The sequence below is a fragment of the Colletotrichum phormii genome (assembly GCF_030913505.1).
Source record: "Colletotrichum phormii strain CBS 102054 chromosome Unknown BDP81scaffold_9, whole genome shotgun sequence".
Lineage (NCBI taxonomy): Eukaryota > Fungi > Ascomycota > Sordariomycetes > Glomerellales > Glomerellaceae > Colletotrichum > Colletotrichum phormii.
Window position 1 is genome coordinate 393,680 of NW_026851451.1, and position 16,212 is coordinate 409,891.

Consider the following 16,212-nt stretch of genomic DNA (forward strand, 5'->3'; position numbering starts at 1 on the left):
CCATCAACCAATCACGACCCCAGACATCTCTTTCACTAGCCAGGGTCTAAGGATGCTTCCAAGAATAGATTGACCTCGCACCAGAAAATCAACCAATTATTACGGCCGCCTACCAACGTCTCCACGAGTCTTTTCTCTTGGCTCCATCGAAATGACAGGCCACTTTGGACCGGACCCTGGCGCGATGCTCACTCATCTTTCCTCTTGTTGGGCCGTGGCAGGTCGCTACGAGCCTTTGCGTATGCTGCTCGCTTCTTCTCGTTGGTTGTCTATTGCTAAAGTATACTGTGATAAGGTCCGCTAGCTGTCCGTATGTCGAGTCGATAACACTCAGTACTGCGACCCTGACTCTGAGGTTCATGCCTCCCTACTTTCTAGCATGCCGTCCTGGCCGGTGGTCGTCGTAGCATTACCACGCCATTTCATCATTCACAAGAAGGAGAAGAAAGCCAGAGATTAACTGCAACGGCGGACCCGAGACGAGACAACAGCAACGCGGATAGTAGCACCTTAGCTTTGTCGGCATCTGCAGGCCTGTCATGCAGTCGCGACAGCCACATGGGATGTTGCTGGTCTTTCCGCACTTTGCTGTCCGGCTCGCTTTCACAACCCCATGCCGCAAGCAAGCAAGTGCTGCCCCTCGCGGATGGACGAACGTACCCATTCCTTGACACCCACTTCGAATTAGCTCAAAACCCTGTCATGTATCTGTTCCCGCTATGAGGTACATATGTGCTCTGCAGCGAAGTCGGGAAACGAGCTAGTCACTATGTTTGCTGCAAGTTGCAACAACTCAGCGCCGAGCACCAACTGCCTTTTAGTCCCGGCTTCGAGATCCACCATTGCGCTTTTGCTCCGGGACCCGGCTGCTATTCCTGTCGTTTCCTCGTGCTCCCGAGAGCCCGCTGTTCTCCAAGCCCCTCCTCCCTCTCACCCCAATGTCTTGAATCTCGGCCACCCAAGAGTAGGGGTGCCACAGGGGTGCAGTTCTGTCGGCGGGCGATCAAGCGTGAGCCAAGAGCGAGCCAGCAACCCCGGTACCTCTCATGCAGGAGGTTGACCACATTGCAGCAGACCCGGCCTAGACATGAGCGTCTCTTTTATCTTCTGCGTCCTCCCACCCAAACTTTTGTTCCCTTTTCGCTTCAGCCGCGCCCTCCCCCCTTCTAGGTGTGACACGACCTTACTGCCGGCTTCCGTTCGTCCTCTCGGTTGTGCGGTGTGCTCCACGACATGAGATTGTCTTCCCATCAGTCAAGTTGAATGGGCTGGTCAAGACTGGAAGATTTGTGAAGAGGTCGGCAAGTTGCTGGCTGAGGTATCCTCAACTCCAGTGAGGGTCTAAGTCGTCCTCATCTCCTCGAATCGACTCCGGTGTCATTCCGAGTCCACAACTCTTATCAAGCTTCTGACGTCGCCGGAGTTGCTCAACTCAGCGTGTGGCCGTCTGGCTTACAATGAACAATCCTCGCGATCCAACCCGGTTGCGCCAGGGTCTCAATCCGCTGTTAACTCAGTCTCTGGGTGCATACCACAACCAGGCTCACACGCCGCTGTCAGCGGTGTCCTCATCGCACTTACACTCAGCTTCTCACACGCCCGCAAGCGCAATACAACCTTACAACCCACAAGAATGGATAGCTTCACCTGCTGCTGGGTCCGAAAGGTCTCATCAATCCCATCAGTTTCCTGAGCAAGGTATGTACTATCCAAAAGTCACATTGGCCCTGACCAGCTTTGCTGATTAGTTTCTTGAAGGATCACCATTACCTCCGCCGCCTTATAGTCCACCACGAAGCCAGCGACCACAAAGCGGTTTTTTTGAGTCTTCCCCAGCGGCCAATACGTCGGCAGCACGTATTCCTCCGACAAATCTTCACAGGCCATCCCCAGAGCCTTCAACGAACACATCGTTTCCTCCCCCGCCGGGGACCGGAGGTCGGACAAGCTCACGCGAAAGGCGCTTCGGCTTTCATTCCCTGAGACGGAGCAGAGAGCCCCAAGAGTCAAGTCCTCCGGAGCTGATGCCGCCTATGCCGTTACCAAGGCCAACACCTCTTCAGATCCAGATCCCGCATCCAATGCCACACCACAACGATCCAAACTCATCTCACGGTCCGCCCGGTGCTCGAAGAGCGGCTTCCGCCAGTGCAGTCGAGACACCAACTTCAGCCCGCTCACGTTCGGCGTCTCAGTCAAGATGGGAACCGGGAATGCCCCTCCCGCCGCCACCTCCAGTCCCACCACCAGCTTCGTCTCGATCACAGAGCGTGCAGAGCGGGCCGAGAACGACTACACCCGTGGCTTCACCGCCAACAAGGCGTCCTCCGCCAACTGGTGTTGCGGCCCTTGGGCCAGTACCTCCGACTCCTGCAGACTGGGTTGATCAACCCGAGGAACCTAGTAGCTCTTCACAAAGGAGACACTCCCCGAAACTAACCATCGATACTGCTAGTGCTGCGAGCTCTGCACAGACCGGAGAGTCGAGCAATTCCGGCGCATTGAGCTCTGGTGGCAGTCTGAGTCGGGCGAGAGCAGTCCGCCACGACAAGACCATCGTTCAGCGCCGTGCCGAGAGTCGGACCAGACCGCATAACTCGATAGACGGGACCATCAACCCAGTTCAGCTCAACGACATTGTTGTTCCGAATGAAAATACACTGTCTCGCCGGTTGACGATCAACAGATCAGGACCAAGAAGCGGGGGCCGGACATCGAACGACACGCCCCGGACGGACGAGCATTCGACTACGCCGCGGGCGCCTGGTTCGTCGTCTTCACGGACCCGAATTGAAGCGGCAACGCCGCCGTTCTCACCTCACCCGTCAAAGGGCACACCCATGATGGATGGATCACCAAGCGTCTTGCCAAAGGCGCTGCCCACGCCGCCGCCGCAAACCCGATCGGCATCGAGCTCTCAGACAAGATTCAGCTCCATGACGCCTGCGGACGGCCCTTCGTCGGCATCGATCTCATCCACCAAGCACATTGTCATTACGCAAACTGCGGATCAGTTCTGTTGCGAAACGATTGAGCGATTCCAGGCATTTGCTACCCAAGAGTCCACCGCGGCCACTGACGCCGAGCGGGTCCGCATGTTTGCAGACTTCATCGTAAACGAGTCCAGGATCAGGCGCGAAAGATATTCATCTGCCATCGGCGCAATGGGCTCCGAGATCTTTGACTTGACCAGGGATCTCTTCCGCCCCATGGTCACACGGCGTGAGTCGACAACTTCCCAGGCTGAGTGGACGCCCCAATCATCTGAACCTACACGATCCCATCGCGGATCGATGAACTCGGTCTATCGCGAGACGCCCGGGGAATCCAGCTCCGCTCCTACGTCTGCGAACGTTCCGGGCTCGCCCATTGTACCTTCGGCAAATAACCCGAACTACTCCTCCAACTACATGCCGTCGCTGTCTCCGATCTTGAGTCTCAGCGTGAGCGACAATCACGATGATGGAGACTCCCGGGGCCGGCCTGCCAGTAGATGGTGGGAGGCAGACTCGTCAGGGGCAGGAGGGAAATTCGTCGAAAGGTCCAAGAGAGAGTCCAAGTACATGGGCGTGCCAAAGGAGGCCCACGAAGCCTTGCAATGGGAGGACAGCCCGCAAGCAGGCCCTAGCAACCCAAGATCTTCGGGCGAGTATCCGCCCGAGAAGACGGGTTGGCATGACCTGAATGAGCCTGTTGTCACGCCGCAGCCACTACGGTACTCATCGGAATCACTTGGATCTTCAGCTTCGCCGACGACGCCGAACCCAGCCCATCTGGACGTCTCTCGACTGGTCACTCTCCCGCCGCCGTATCCTCGCCACCACCCAGCCGTAAACAACAACCACCCAGAATTGACCGAGACTAGAGTGGCAGTTCGCCAGATCAGCGACCTGTCCGAGATTGAAACTACAAAAGAAAGATTCCAAGTCACCAGCGCAAAGAAGCGCGAGGAGGCCGCAAAGGCCTCCGCCGAGAGGCGACGTGCCGTGCGCTCCAATCTACAGCAGGAAATCGACGTCGGTAATATGACGTTTGCCGATGCGTCGGCCATCGAACAAGACTCGGTAGCAGCCGAGAAGGAGAAGCTAAAAGAGCTGGGCAAGACAGAGTTTGAGCAGTTCCAAAGCCAGGTCGTCATGCCCCTCAACGACCTCATCACCGGCCGCATCGCCCAAGCCACGACCCTCTTCGACAAGCTGGCGGGCGGCCTCTTCGACGACGTCGCCAGCGCCGCCGACATGCCCCAGGAAGAAGGTGACGACAAGCCCGAGCTCCTCGAGAAGCTGACGCTGCTCAAATGGATCTTTGAGGCGCGAGAGATGCTGCACCGCGCCATCTTTGACGTCCTCACGGACCGCAACAACCGCTACCGCGACGTCGTCCTTACCCCCTACCGCCTGGCCGGCAACGAGGAAAAGCTCCAAAACGCCGTCGCTTTCTTCGCCGAGGACGCCGCGAAGCGGCAGCTGGCGTTCACGCACGAGGTGTTTGCGCGCACGCAAGAGTTCCAGACCGTCATGGAGCGCAACGTCATGCGCGGCGTCGAGGTGCAGCTCTCTGCGTTTTGGGACATTGCGCCGCCTCTGTGCCGTCTGCTCGACAAGATCACGCCCGCTGACCCGGAGGCGCTGCATATCCAGATCCCGTCGGCTGAGTATGATGAGAACCCGTCGTATCGCCGGCATCCGCTGCAGTACCTCTTTAGTTTGCTGCTGCACACGGAGAAGAGCACGTACCAGTTCATCGAGTCGCAGACGAACCTCTTGTGTCTGCTTCACGAGGTGAAGGAGGCTGTCACGCACGCAAAAGCCAAGGTGGTGCAGAACGAGATGGACGATGGGCGGGGCAGGGAATTCAGCGCCGAGGAGCGGGAAGCGCGCGCGCAGCGTCTTCGTGAGGAGGAAGGTCGTATGTTGACGGACGACTTGAAGGAAAAGGTGCGCGTCGTGCAGGACCAGTGGACGAGTGCGCTGGGCGAGAATATCAAGAATGTGAAGCAGATGTTGGGTGAGTATCTGCTCGAGACGGGAGGGTGGGATGAGACTCTGGAGGAGGGCGGTGTCGGCAGCGTCTGAAAAAGAAGCTTTTTTGCAATAGACGAGAGAAGGACAGACGGTGGAGAGGGAAGATGGTTGGATATGATTTCTTCTTTATATCTTCACGGCGACGAAGACGTTGATACCCCTTTGCGTATGACGACTCTTGTTTACACTTCTTGTATATATTCTTCCAAGAAACTCTAGGGGGGGTTTGCGACCCGGGAATTAGCTAGACATGGCACGAAGATATGATATTGAACGGCTTGAGATCTTTCAAAGTATTTAAAAATGAATCGTGGTGATTTGACTTATTGTTCTCTCTATCTGTTTGGGAGACGTTCTCCGCGCCCCTTATACACAGCGATATTTGTCGTCCAACCCTTTCCCACCCAAACGCCCTTGATGTTACATTTACAAACACGGCACATGGCCATCCTCCCAAGGGTGGAAGGTTTGTTGTGCCGCCCCACGATCTTGTGCTCTTTTGCATCCTCAAGGGGTCTTCCTTGATTCGACCAAAATCTCCCTCCATCCTAGTTGATGGCCGTTCGTAGATCTTCTCGTACAAACGAGCTCCGTAACTGGCCATCAACCCACTGACTGTCGTCGTCTTTTGTACACCCCATCTCCGGACTGTAGTTCCCTCGCGGAAAAACTCGAAAACATCCGACAAGCCCACAACACCCACCATCAACCATTCGTACTTCATTTGTTGTTCAACCGGTCGCTAAACTCCTTTGGCAGGTCCATACCGACCCTCCGCGCCGTCAAGCGCACGCGCTCCTCCTCGTCCATGTTCATGCCCGGGTTGTAGCGCTCGACGAGGGTGACGTAGGTGCGCTGGGCGCGGAGGTAGGCGGCGAACTGCTCGGCCTCTGCGGCGTCGGCCTCGGCGCGCGCTGCGTCTGCTGTTGCTGCTTTGGGGACACCGGCGGCGGCGGGGGCGAAGCTGGTGCGCAGGCGGTTGTGGATTGCGGAGCGCTTGCGGGCGAGGACTGGACGGGGCGGGAGCTCGCGCAGGAGGGAGCGGTAGAGGGAGCGGAGATGGGGCACGGAGGTCATTTTGGCTGTTTGATTGATTGATTGCGTTCTGTTTGGTTATGAGATGTGGGACCCAGATGGTTGGGAGCGGCGGCGGAGGATGTGGTGTTGGTGGTGATGTTTGGCGTGCTGACGATGCGACGGGAAGTTTTTTGGATTGAAGCTTTGCAATTGAGAACATTGAAATCCGAGGCCGGGGTCCTCCTTTCTTTGGAGCTCTCCCGTTACGCTCAGCAGGTGGACCCCCCCCCCCCCCCCCGTCCTTGGCGGGGCCCTGCAGCACCTCAGGCTTTCGGGCTACAGGCACTTGAATACAGCCCGCACCAGGTACCCTAGAATGGATGCCGCCTGCAGCTCGAATTACATAACCTGAGCTGTAAGTGCTTAGGTTCCATTCTTACAGCACACCTCAGCAGCATGAACCGAGCGGCTATCGGTCCCATGGCCCGGCGCCGGCACCGGGAGCAGGCACGGATGGAGGGGTCTTGACTCTTGACCCCTCCTTGACAGAGCAATTCTCAGCTCCCGAGTTGCAGCAAATGCTTACCACCACACTCAAGCATCTTGTTCTCCAGGTCTGATTTTTCTCTGGTTCTCGTAAGTACCTTATCCACAGAAAGAATTAAGTGGAGGAGCGTTAAAAGGCGATACCTTAGCTCTACGGATACCTACTACTGCGCAAAGTTGGTCTTGCCAGCGAATTGACTCGTTTGTGCGTCCACAATGGCCCATCCCATGACGCAACAGCCGCCATGTTAAACACATGCTGGAGCCATAGAGTGAGCCAGGAACCAAGGAGCTTTGCCTCTTGGACACAACTTTCCCCCTCCTCCACTGTCCACATCCACATTGCGCATCCACACAAACCACCTTTGACCTCCTCCTCTTGTACGTACTACGTCTAGACGTTCCATGCCCTCCAAGGTCCGACCATCAAGCGGAAACAACAAAACGAGACAGGAACCCACCTCCCGTCTCTCTTTCGTGCCCTTCCTCCTCATCTCCTCCGTTCTCGTCGTGACCCTGGCTATCCTATCTCTACGAGCTCTCCCCCGGCTCTCCCTCCTCTCGAACCACTTCTTCCCTCTCGCCACAACCACGACCACAACCCTCTTCTCTTCCTCCTCCACAAAGAAGAACTCGCCCGCCATGTCAAACTACGCAAAGGAGCTAGAGGTAGCCCAGCTGGCCGTCCAGCGCGCCTCCATCCTCACCAAGCGCGTCTTCCACGAAAAGGCAAAGGGCACCGTCGACAAGAACGACAAGTCCCCCGTCACCATCGGCGACTTTGGCGCCCAGGCCCTCATCATCGCCGCCCTCCGCCACCACTTCCCCGACGACGAGATCGTCGCCGAAGAAGAGGCCGCCCAGCTTCGCTCCGAACCCAATCTCCGCGACCAGATCTTTGACCTCGTAAAGACCACCCAGCTCGACGACGCCGCCGCGGAAGTCTCCCTCGGCGGCGGCATCGCCTCCGCCGAGAGCATGATGGACATCATCGACCAAGGAAACAGCAAGGGCGGCGCCGCCGGCCGCATCTGGGCCATTGACCCCATTGACGGCACAAAGGGCTTCCTCCGCGGAGGGCAATACGCCGTCTGCCTGGCCCTCATGGTCGACGGCGACGTCAAAGTCGGCGTCCTCGGCTGCCCCAACCTCCCTGTCGACGACAAGGCGCCCCTCGCCGCTGACATCGGCTCCAACGCAAACGACGACACGGGCTACGGCGTCATCTTCTCCGCCGTCCTCGGCCAGGGCGCCACCTCGCGGCCCCTCCGCACCGGCGCCATCGCCTCCGGCAGCTCCATCTCAATGAAGCCCGTCACCGACCTCTCCGCCGCCACCTTTTGCGAGAGCGTCGAGGCCGGCCACAGCGCGCACGACGACCAGGCCCAGATCGCCGCCAAGCTCGGCATCACCAAGCCCAGCGTCCGCATGGACAGCCAGAGCAAGTACGGCTCCATCGCCCGCGGCGCAGGCGACATCTACCTCCGCCTGCCCGTCAAAGCGACGTACCAGGAAAAGATTTGGGACCACGCCGCGGGCGACCTCATTGTGCGCGAGGCCGGCGGCCAGGTGACGGATATTCAGGGCAAGAGGTTGGACTTCGCCGTCGGACGGACGCTCGCCAACAACAAGGGCGTCATTGCCGCGCCGGCTGCCGTGCACGGCGAGGTGTTGAAGGTTGTCCAGGAGGTGTTGAGCTCAAAATCTAGCTAAATCAAGAACGCAGAAAAAGAATAATAGTCAAAAGAAAGAAAAAAACCAATGAAAGATTTTTTGGAGTTTTCCATTTTGCGATTTTTCTTGGCTGTCTTGAAGAGACCAGCAGAATAAATAGTGTACAATGTTTGTCTTTTTTTCTTCTTCCTTCCCCGTACAGTGATATACAGCTATACACAGCCCTCCCAAAGCTCTGCCATCGACAACAGGGCCAAAAGAAGTGGCCAAACCATCCCCATACTCCCCCAACCGTCCCGTCCACGCGCGCAGCATCGTCTATTTGATCTTCTTCTGCTTCAACTTGATCGTCTGATCATCAATAAACACGCCCTTGCCCTTATACGGTTCCGGCGGCCTCCACTTGCGCACCCGCCCAGCGAAGCTCATCATCTCCTCGCGGTCAATGCTCTCCAACAAGATACGCGTCGGGCTCGCCGCCGTGACTTTGACGCCGCGCGGGATCCCCATCTCGACCGGGTGCGTGAAGCCGAGCTTCAGGCAGAGGAACTTTTGGCCGGGGAACTCTTCGAGGCGGCCTCGCTGCTCGACGGAGGCGCGGTAGCCGATGCCCACCAGGCGGAGGATGGCTGTGTGGCCTTCGGATACGCCCATTATGTAGCGTTGGAGGTAGGCCCATGTCGTGCCTGGGGGAGGAAGAAGGGGTTAGCGAGGATGTTTGGTCGATTGGGATGGACGCGACTCGAGGGGAAGACGAGCAGACAAGCTCCAGCTTCCTTGCCAAAAGGAGTAAAAAAGAGAGGGAAGAGAAAAGAACAGCAAAACGGTAAGAACTCACCCCACATCTCGCTCTGCTCCTTGATATTCGAGTCCTCCACGCTCAGAACCGCCGTGCTACCCTCGACATCGTAATCGATCTTCAGAAAAGGCGGAATCTCGAGGTCCAATTCACCTATAGCAAAACAAACACACCAATATTAGCTTTTCTTTCCTTTTCTCTATACCCCCCTTTCCCAACCACAAAGCTCTCTCTCTCTCTCCCCCTCCTTCTCAGACAAAAGGGGGGCGCGCAAAAAGGGCAAACGAACCCAGAGGTCCCGTAACGGTGACCGTTCTCTTGTAAATCTTCAGATAACTCGTCGGATCCTTCTTCAGCTTCGGCTCGCTAATGGCAAGCTTGACGCCGGGCGGGATCGAGACCGGTGTCCGCCCGAGCTTGGAGTTTCGTGTTGGTGTCGAGGAGAATTGGCGAGGCTGCTGTTGTTGCAGAGCTGCTGCTGGCGCGAGGAATGCTGCTGGTATCGTCGTGGCCGGCGAGGCGGCAAACGCCCGCCTCAATGCCGCCGTTCCGCGACTGGAGGCCAGCATTGTTTCGTTCGTCAATGAATGGCAAGCTTCACACCTCCCAATGGCGCGCTCGCTCATGTGCTCCTCGACAGATGGAATTGGGGACCCTCAGCAACTTTTCCACGTCTTAGTCAGCCATGCGTGATCCACAATCTGGATCCTTCCGATTGGCCCCTGCTTAGCCCCGGGAGGACAGCAAGTGTACCCAAGGTTATCAGCTGGAACGCAAGGTGAGGTACCGGTAGCTCAAGCTCACTGACTGCCGATTTTCAAAATTTGGGCAGTATAATTGACCAGTGTCACAAGAGATGGTATTTGAATAATTATGTTGTTTGTGCCAATAATTTGTACAGAGTAATCTCTGATTCTTCGTACTCATTTGATACGTCAGGCGAACTACTAAGAGAGGTATATCTAGAAGCCCATTTTCCGGCAAGGAGCCAGAATCGCGAAGCGAAATGCCACCACAGGTAGGTTGGCGTGAGTTCAGGTCATAATGACAGTGCAATCGGACTGCGCTTAAACCTCCTCCTCAAGAGGGACCTCCTCCTCGTACTCCTCCTCCTCCTCGTCAACACCAGCATCCTGGTATTGCTGGTACTCGGAGACGAGATCGTTCATGTTGGACTCAGCCTCAGTGAACTCCATCTCGTCCATACCCTCACCAGTATACCAATGCAAGAAAGCCTTGCGACGGAACATGGCAGTGAACTGCTCACCGACACGCTTGAAGAGCTCCTGGATGGCGGTAGAGTTACCGACAAAGGTGGAGGACATCTTGAGGCCGCGGGGAGGAATGGAGCAAAGGGCGGTCTGTACGTTGTTGGGAATCCACTCGACGAAGTAGGACGAGTTCTTGTTCTGGACATTGCGCATCTGGTCCTCGACATCCTTCATGGCGACCTTACCACGGCTAGAAACAAACAAGTTAGCATGTGTTCGCGTTCCAAAGTCATCGTATTGCACTTACAAGATGGCAGAGCAGGTCAGGTAACGACCGTTGCGGAAGTCAGAGGCAGCCATCATGTTCTTGGGATCGAACATCTGCTGGGTGAGCTCGGGAACGCTGACGGCGCGGAAGGAGTGGGCGCCACGGCTGGTCAGGGGAGCGAAGCCGACCATGAAGAAGTGGAGACGGGGGAAAGGGACCATGTTGACGGCCAGCTTGCGCAGGTCAGAGTTCAGCTGACCGGGGAAACGCAGGCAGGTGGTGACACCGGACATGACGGCGGAGACAAGGTGGTTCAGGTCGCCGTAGGAGGGGTTGGAGAGCTTGAGGGTACGCATGCAGATGTCGTAGAGAGCCTCGTTGTCAATGCAGAAGGTCTCGTCGGAGTTCTCGACCAGCTGGTGAACGGAGAGGGTGGCGTTGTAGGGCTCGACAACGGTGTCGGAAACCTTGGGGGAGGGGACGACGGAGAAGGTGGCCATCATGCGGTCGGGGAACTCCTCACGGATCTTGGAGATCAAGAGAGTACCCATACCGGCACCGGTACCACCACCGAGAGAGTGGGTGATCTGGAAGCCCTGGAGGCAGTCGCAGCCCTCAGCCTCGCGACGGACGACATCGAGAACCTGGTCGACAAGCTCAGCTCCCTCGGTGTAGTGACCCTTGGCCCAGTTGTTGCCGGCACCGGACTGGCCAAAGACGAAGTTGTCGGGGCGGAAAAGCTGGCCAAAGGGACCGGCACGGACGGCGTCCATGGTACCGGGCTCCAAGTCGACGAGGACGGCGCGGGGAACGTACTTGTTGCCGGAGGCCTGGTTGGGTGAGAAGGTCAGCATTCGTCAATAGGATTGCCTGCACACTCGGGGACTAGGATAACAAACTTCGTTGAAGTAGACGCTCATGCGCTCGAGCTGGAGCTCGGAAGTGCCGTTGTACCTGTGGTATGATTAGCTGTTGGGTCCATGGCTGGCTGCACTGGAGGACAAGAGACATACACGCCATTGCTGTCGAGACCGTGCTCGCCAGAGATGTTTTGCCTGTATCAAGGTCAGTACGAAATCGTGTCAAATGTCGAAATCGCCGCGTCGTTGGCGGTTGGCTACGCACCAGAAGGCAGCACCAATCTGGTTACCCTGTTCAAAGAAGTTAGCCCCGCACTCTGGCTTGTTGGGTCGAGATCAGGAGATACTTACGCACTGGCCGGTCTGAAGGTGAACCTGTTGCGAGAAAACAATCAATGGTCAGCGAAATGTTTGCCATACTAGAAGCGTTGGAGATGCAAGTCCGGCTGTGTTTGGCGAACATCGTTTGGGTGGGAATATCGGCGGGGTACGCTCAGGGGCTACCCCGAAATAGTGGCCGTTTGGACGCGTCGCAGAATTGTTGTGATGGGAGAGAGCGACTTACAATCTCACGCATTTTGGATGATGGAAAGCTCTGAAGCTAACTGGGCCGACGATGTACGATGAAGAGGACGAAGAGAGTTGCTCGAGAGCTAGGCGAAGCTTCAAGGCGAAGGGTTGTTGTGGAGGATTGGGCGAGGTAAGGTGTGGTTAGGTAGGGGAGGAGGTTGTTGATTTTTGTTTGCGGGTGGATGTGATTTTGCTCACCGCCACGGCTCGGTGGACGCCCAGAAGACAGGCCAGCGACAGGCCAGAGGGAAGGGGTGCAGCTCGCTTGTTTACTGTGGTGGTGCTAATCAGGCCCGTGCACGACCCCGATTGGGGAAAGACCAGTGCAAGGCACCCGCCCACGCCGCCCAAGTCTCCCCAAGTGGCCGCCCTAGTGGCCCCCAGTGCCCCGCCCAAAGACCAATTGGAAGTGGGGTTGAATGAGTTGAGGTGACAGCAGATTGGCAGACAGCGCGATCAGGTCAGGTACGTACTCCAAAGTCCCCTGTATTTCGTCTCCTCTGTCTCTCCGATCCGAGACCCGGGGTGACCGACCATCTGCTGAGGCATCCAAACATCCAACGACACGTCTAGATAAGGTGCCACGGATACCAACCACTCCAAAAAGAAGCCCGGGCATATAAGGCATGAAGTACAGACAAAGGTGACGGGCTCGGGAAACCACGGACTCTCTCTCACAATCGGAGCAGGTGCGGCACCGGCACCGGCACCGGGCAGCCGTACCGAAAGCCAATGTCAAACACAACAGCCACACGAATGACATTGCTCGGCACTGACCCCAAGCGCTTACCGAAAATGCTAAATTGCTAGTGGAGCTCAACATTTGCAAGGGGGCTCCATTGCTGCCAAATGAGCTAACGGTGTGCCTGAGAGCCATCAAACGCAGATCAACTTCATAAAAGTTCACAAAGTTCACTCAGCACCGGGAGAATAGATGACCGTTGACCGCAGCAAGTCCTTTTTTTTTTCTTTTTCCGTCGGAATAATTGTAGCTATGTAATGTATGACGGCCACGATATATCCCCTTAATGAGACTTGACAACACCAGCCGCATCGGCCTGGGCTGCAATTCTCTTCTTGTAGGCCTGGACGTCACCGGGGAATTTCTCAACCGTACCTCCGTCACACACCCAAAGGGAGGTGCATACTGTCTGCAACATGGTGACGTCGTGAGAAACCATCAGAACACCACCCTGGAACTCCTGCAAGGCCGTAGCGAGCGCGTCCATTGCCTCGATATCGAGATGGTTAGAAGGCTCGTCAAGAACCAAAATGTGCGGGTTAGTCAACGCAAGGCAAGCAAACGCCACACGCGACTTTTGACCACCAGAAAGCACCACCATCTTCTGCAGACCTGTCGTGCCCGTGATACCAAAGGCACCCAGTTGTCTGCGGTACTCTTCGTCCGTCCGGCCGGGGTACTCCTTGGCCATGAAGCCAACCGCACTCATGGTCAGATCCAGAGCATCAACGTGATGCTGGGCAAAGAAACCGACGCGCAGACGGGGGTTTTGCGAAATGATACCCGACGAGGCCGACAGTTTGCCGATCAACAACTTGAGGATAGTTGTCTTACCCGCACCGTTGGGTCCGACGATACCAATACGAGAGTCCAGTTGCACATCGAGATCCACGTTGCGCAGCAAGATATTCTCCTTTGTATAGCCGAATGTCACGCCTGTCATCTGGATGATAGGAGGCGACATCTTCTCGACATCAGGGAACTTGAATGACACGCTGTACTCCGTCTCGGGCGCCTCGAGTACTGGCATCTTTTCGAGTTTCTTGATACGTGACTGGGCTTCCGAGGATTTGGCAGCATTGTAGCGGAACTTGTCAATGAAGGCCTGAAGATGGGCTCTCTGGGCCATTTGGTTCTCGTACTCTCTCTTCGCAGTCTTCTTGCGTTCCTCGCGAGTGGCGTAGAAGGACTCGAAGTTAGCACCGCGGTAGTAGTCGAGACGCTGTGAGTGTTGGTGAATGATATCCGTCGCAATTTCGTTCAGGAAGGCTCTGTCGTGAGAAACCACGAGAACCGTGCTAGGATAACCTTGGAGATAGTTGGCCAGGAAAGCAATAGACGGGACGTCCAACATGTTGGACGGTTCGTCGAGAAGCAGCAGGTCGGGCTCGCAGAACAGGGCTCTGGCCAATGCCAAACGCATACGCCAACCACCGGAGAAGGTCTTGGTGGCATTCTGTTGCTTCTCTGCCGAGAAACCGAGACCAGCCAAGATACTTGCGGCTCTTGATTCAGCCTTGTCGGATTCCATCTCAGCAAGCTTGCCCTGGATGTCACCGAGCCTGCCATCTTGAGCTTCTCTTTCCTTGTCAAGTCTGGCGGCATCGGCTGCAGTATCAGCCATGCCCGCACGTTGGCTTTCGATCTCTGTAAGCTTCTGAGTGATTTCCTATACGGTTGTCAGCATGATGGCATGTCCCACAGGGAATTACAACTGCAAATCACTCACAGCCTGTTCGTTGAGAAGAACCTTGCGCCACACATCGGCATCAAGCACAGCTTGGATTGCAGGGGTATCGTCACCAGTAAGCTACATAGACATTAGTACACACCAGAGTTAAAGATGGCCGGCAATCATCCTTACCTCCTGTTCGACGTGAAGAATGGTAATGTGAGGCGGAATTGGCAGTTCTCTGCGAGACAGAGCACGCAGAAGCGTAGATTTACCAACACCGTTGTGTCCAACAAGACCATACCTGTGACCGTAGGAAAGGGTCAAGTCGGTATCGGTCACGATGCGCAGGCCACCAATGGAGACATCGATGTTGTCCAGCTTGATATCCTTGGTCTTGTTGGCGCCAGAGCCACCGATCTGGAGAGGATTGACAGCCATGTAGAATTCCTCGTATGACTGAGTAGACTCAGGCTCGTCAAGCAACCTGGAAGCCTCATACTCGACCGTCTTGAAGGTCTTCTTCTGCTGCTTCGCTGCAATCTTGCGCTCGGCCTTCTCCAGCTTCTTTCGATCAACCTTGGACTCAACTTTGCGGGCATTCGCAGACTCAAGATCGACAGCTCCTGTGGACACGGCCAGGGTAGACGACATGTTCCGCTGAGAGCTGACTTGAAAAGTCTCGTCAAGGCGTCTGACGGCCAACGGACCGCTTCGCAGTCCTCCGTTGGACTCGGTGTACTTCTCAACCCATTTTTCAACGAGTTTCTCGATCTTCTCCTGGAGCTTGGCGTCAGGCTTTCCGGAGGCAGAGAGCAACAACTCGGTAACGGTAGCGGCTGCCTCGGCGAGCGGTGACACGCCAGACTGCTCCTCTTCGTCCGAGTAGATTGTCGATGCGTGGGTCAGGTAACCGACCGAGTACTCGGAGAGCACCGGGTCGATGTTCGGCAAGACAGTTCTAATCTCAGCGTCCATGATGGCTACACAAAAGCTGTAAGTTTGCGATGGTGGTGATGGTAGGAAATTTTTGACAACAAATTTGTCAACGATGCAGAGCTATAGCTAGGCAATAGGCGACTTGAGGTGAGGCGAATGAGGTAGAGGCAAGCCCAGAATATTGTCACTTTGCCAGGCTATTGTATTGCAATTGCCTAATGACGACTTCACTTGTGATCCAGATGCGATATTCACGGCGAGCCTCAAAAATGTGGACCTTGAACCGAGTGCCCTGACCGGGCTTTGAGGTCTAAATCGGGATAAAGCTCGGCCCGTGAAGATGGCCTGCACCCGACTTGGACTTGCCCTGCTTATGTCACCTCGACAGCGTCCAGCGACTTCAGGCTGCTGTCTCAGCATCCTGACCAATGAGATGTATTGCAACAACACCCGTCCGCAGCACTGCTAGTAGGGCGAGTGCGAAGGGGAAGTGAATTCCTGCTGGCTACACCGAGTAGGTACTGTCCGTTCAGATAACAAGTTGAGGGCAGGTATCTGGTTGAATTGCACATTGTTTCTCAAACATTTCCGAATGATCTGCAGGCACGATACTCTGTATTTCAACGTCTTTCAACGATCGACTCAGACTTGTTGTCTCTCTCTTGAAGTCCCGACAGCATGGATACCATCGCCGATTGACCTGACACCGTGGAGTCGGCTGAGACAAACGGGCAGAACGGCAATCCTCGACGCTCTGCTCTGTACGGATACTCTCTAGACCGAATGGTCTATCGAATACGTTCTTATTGCCACCGCCATCACCGACATTACATCGCCGAAAATGGATGAAACCCAAAGTCTCAATTTGACATTGGCCAGCTGAAAAGCAT

At 55.9% G+C, this 16,212-nt stretch overlaps 7 protein-coding genes across 7 annotated transcripts; 2 read left to right on the top strand and 5 right to left on the bottom strand.

The window, feature by feature from the left end:
• The first annotated feature begins 1,259 nt into the window (after positions 1-1,259).
• Positions 1,260-5,172, top strand: BDP81DRAFT_218040 (uncharacterized protein). Its single transcript, XM_060582751.1, has 2 exons — positions 1,260-1,698; positions 1,759-5,172. The coding sequence occupies exons 1-2, from the start codon at positions 1,458-1,460 to the stop codon at positions 5,073-5,075; spliced, it is 3,558 nt and encodes a 1,185-aa protein (XP_060445665.1). The 5' UTR covers positions 1,260-1,457; the 3' UTR covers positions 5,076-5,172.
• Positions 5,173-5,923, bottom strand: BDP81DRAFT_218041 (uncharacterized protein). The gene has a single exon (XM_060582752.1). It carries the CDS (start codon positions 5,746-5,748, stop codon positions 5,269-5,271), a length of 480 nt encoding a protein of 159 aa, XP_060445666.1. The 5' UTR covers positions 5,749-5,923; the 3' UTR covers positions 5,173-5,268.
• BDP81DRAFT_426558 (uncharacterized protein) lies at positions 5,311-6,241 on the bottom strand. The gene has a single exon (XM_060590303.1). The coding sequence runs from the start codon at positions 6,099-6,101 to the stop codon at positions 5,745-5,747; it is 357 nt and encodes a 118-aa protein (XP_060445667.1). The 5' UTR covers positions 6,102-6,241; the 3' UTR covers positions 5,311-5,744.
• A 988-nt stretch (positions 6,242-7,229) lies between these two features.
• Positions 7,230-8,300, top strand: BDP81DRAFT_318898 (3',5'-bisphosphate nucleotidase; the record flags this gene model as incomplete). Its single annotated transcript, XM_060584396.1, has 1 exon — positions 7,230-8,300. One exon carries the CDS (start codon positions 7,230-7,232, stop codon positions 8,298-8,300), a length of 1,071 nt encoding a protein of 356 aa, XP_060445668.1.
• A 279-nt stretch (positions 8,301-8,579) lies between these two features.
• On the bottom strand, positions 8,580-9,629 carry BDP81DRAFT_393762 (ribosomal protein L6; the record flags this gene model as incomplete). The annotated part of the gene is made up of 3 exons (XM_060587864.1): positions 8,580-8,947; positions 9,100-9,213; positions 9,350-9,629. 3 exons carry the CDS (start codon positions 9,627-9,629, stop codon positions 8,580-8,582), a joined length of 762 nt encoding a protein of 253 aa, XP_060445669.1.
• Positions 9,630-9,821: 192 nt separating this feature from the next.
• Positions 9,822-12,130, bottom strand: BDP81DRAFT_426563 (beta-tubulin). Its single transcript, XM_060590304.1, has 7 exons — positions 11,965-12,130; positions 11,751-11,774; positions 11,665-11,690; positions 11,553-11,594; positions 11,439-11,493; positions 10,579-11,369; positions 9,822-10,521 (listed from the first exon to the last, which is right to left on the bottom strand). The coding sequence occupies exons 1-7, from the start codon at positions 11,974-11,976 to the stop codon at positions 10,128-10,130; spliced, it is 1,344 nt and encodes a 447-aa protein (XP_060445670.1). The 5' UTR covers positions 11,977-12,130; the 3' UTR covers positions 9,822-10,127.
• A 452-nt stretch (positions 12,131-12,582) lies between these two features.
• On the bottom strand, positions 12,583-15,595 carry BDP81DRAFT_347782 (ABC transporter). Its single transcript, XM_060586153.1, has 3 exons — positions 14,576-15,595; positions 14,441-14,521; positions 12,583-14,380 (listed from the first exon to the last, which is right to left on the bottom strand). The coding sequence occupies exons 1-3, from the start codon at positions 15,359-15,361 to the stop codon at positions 12,995-12,997; spliced, it is 2,253 nt and encodes a 750-aa protein (XP_060445671.1). The 5' UTR covers positions 15,362-15,595; the 3' UTR covers positions 12,583-12,994.
• Positions 15,596-16,212: the final 617 nt, after the last annotated feature.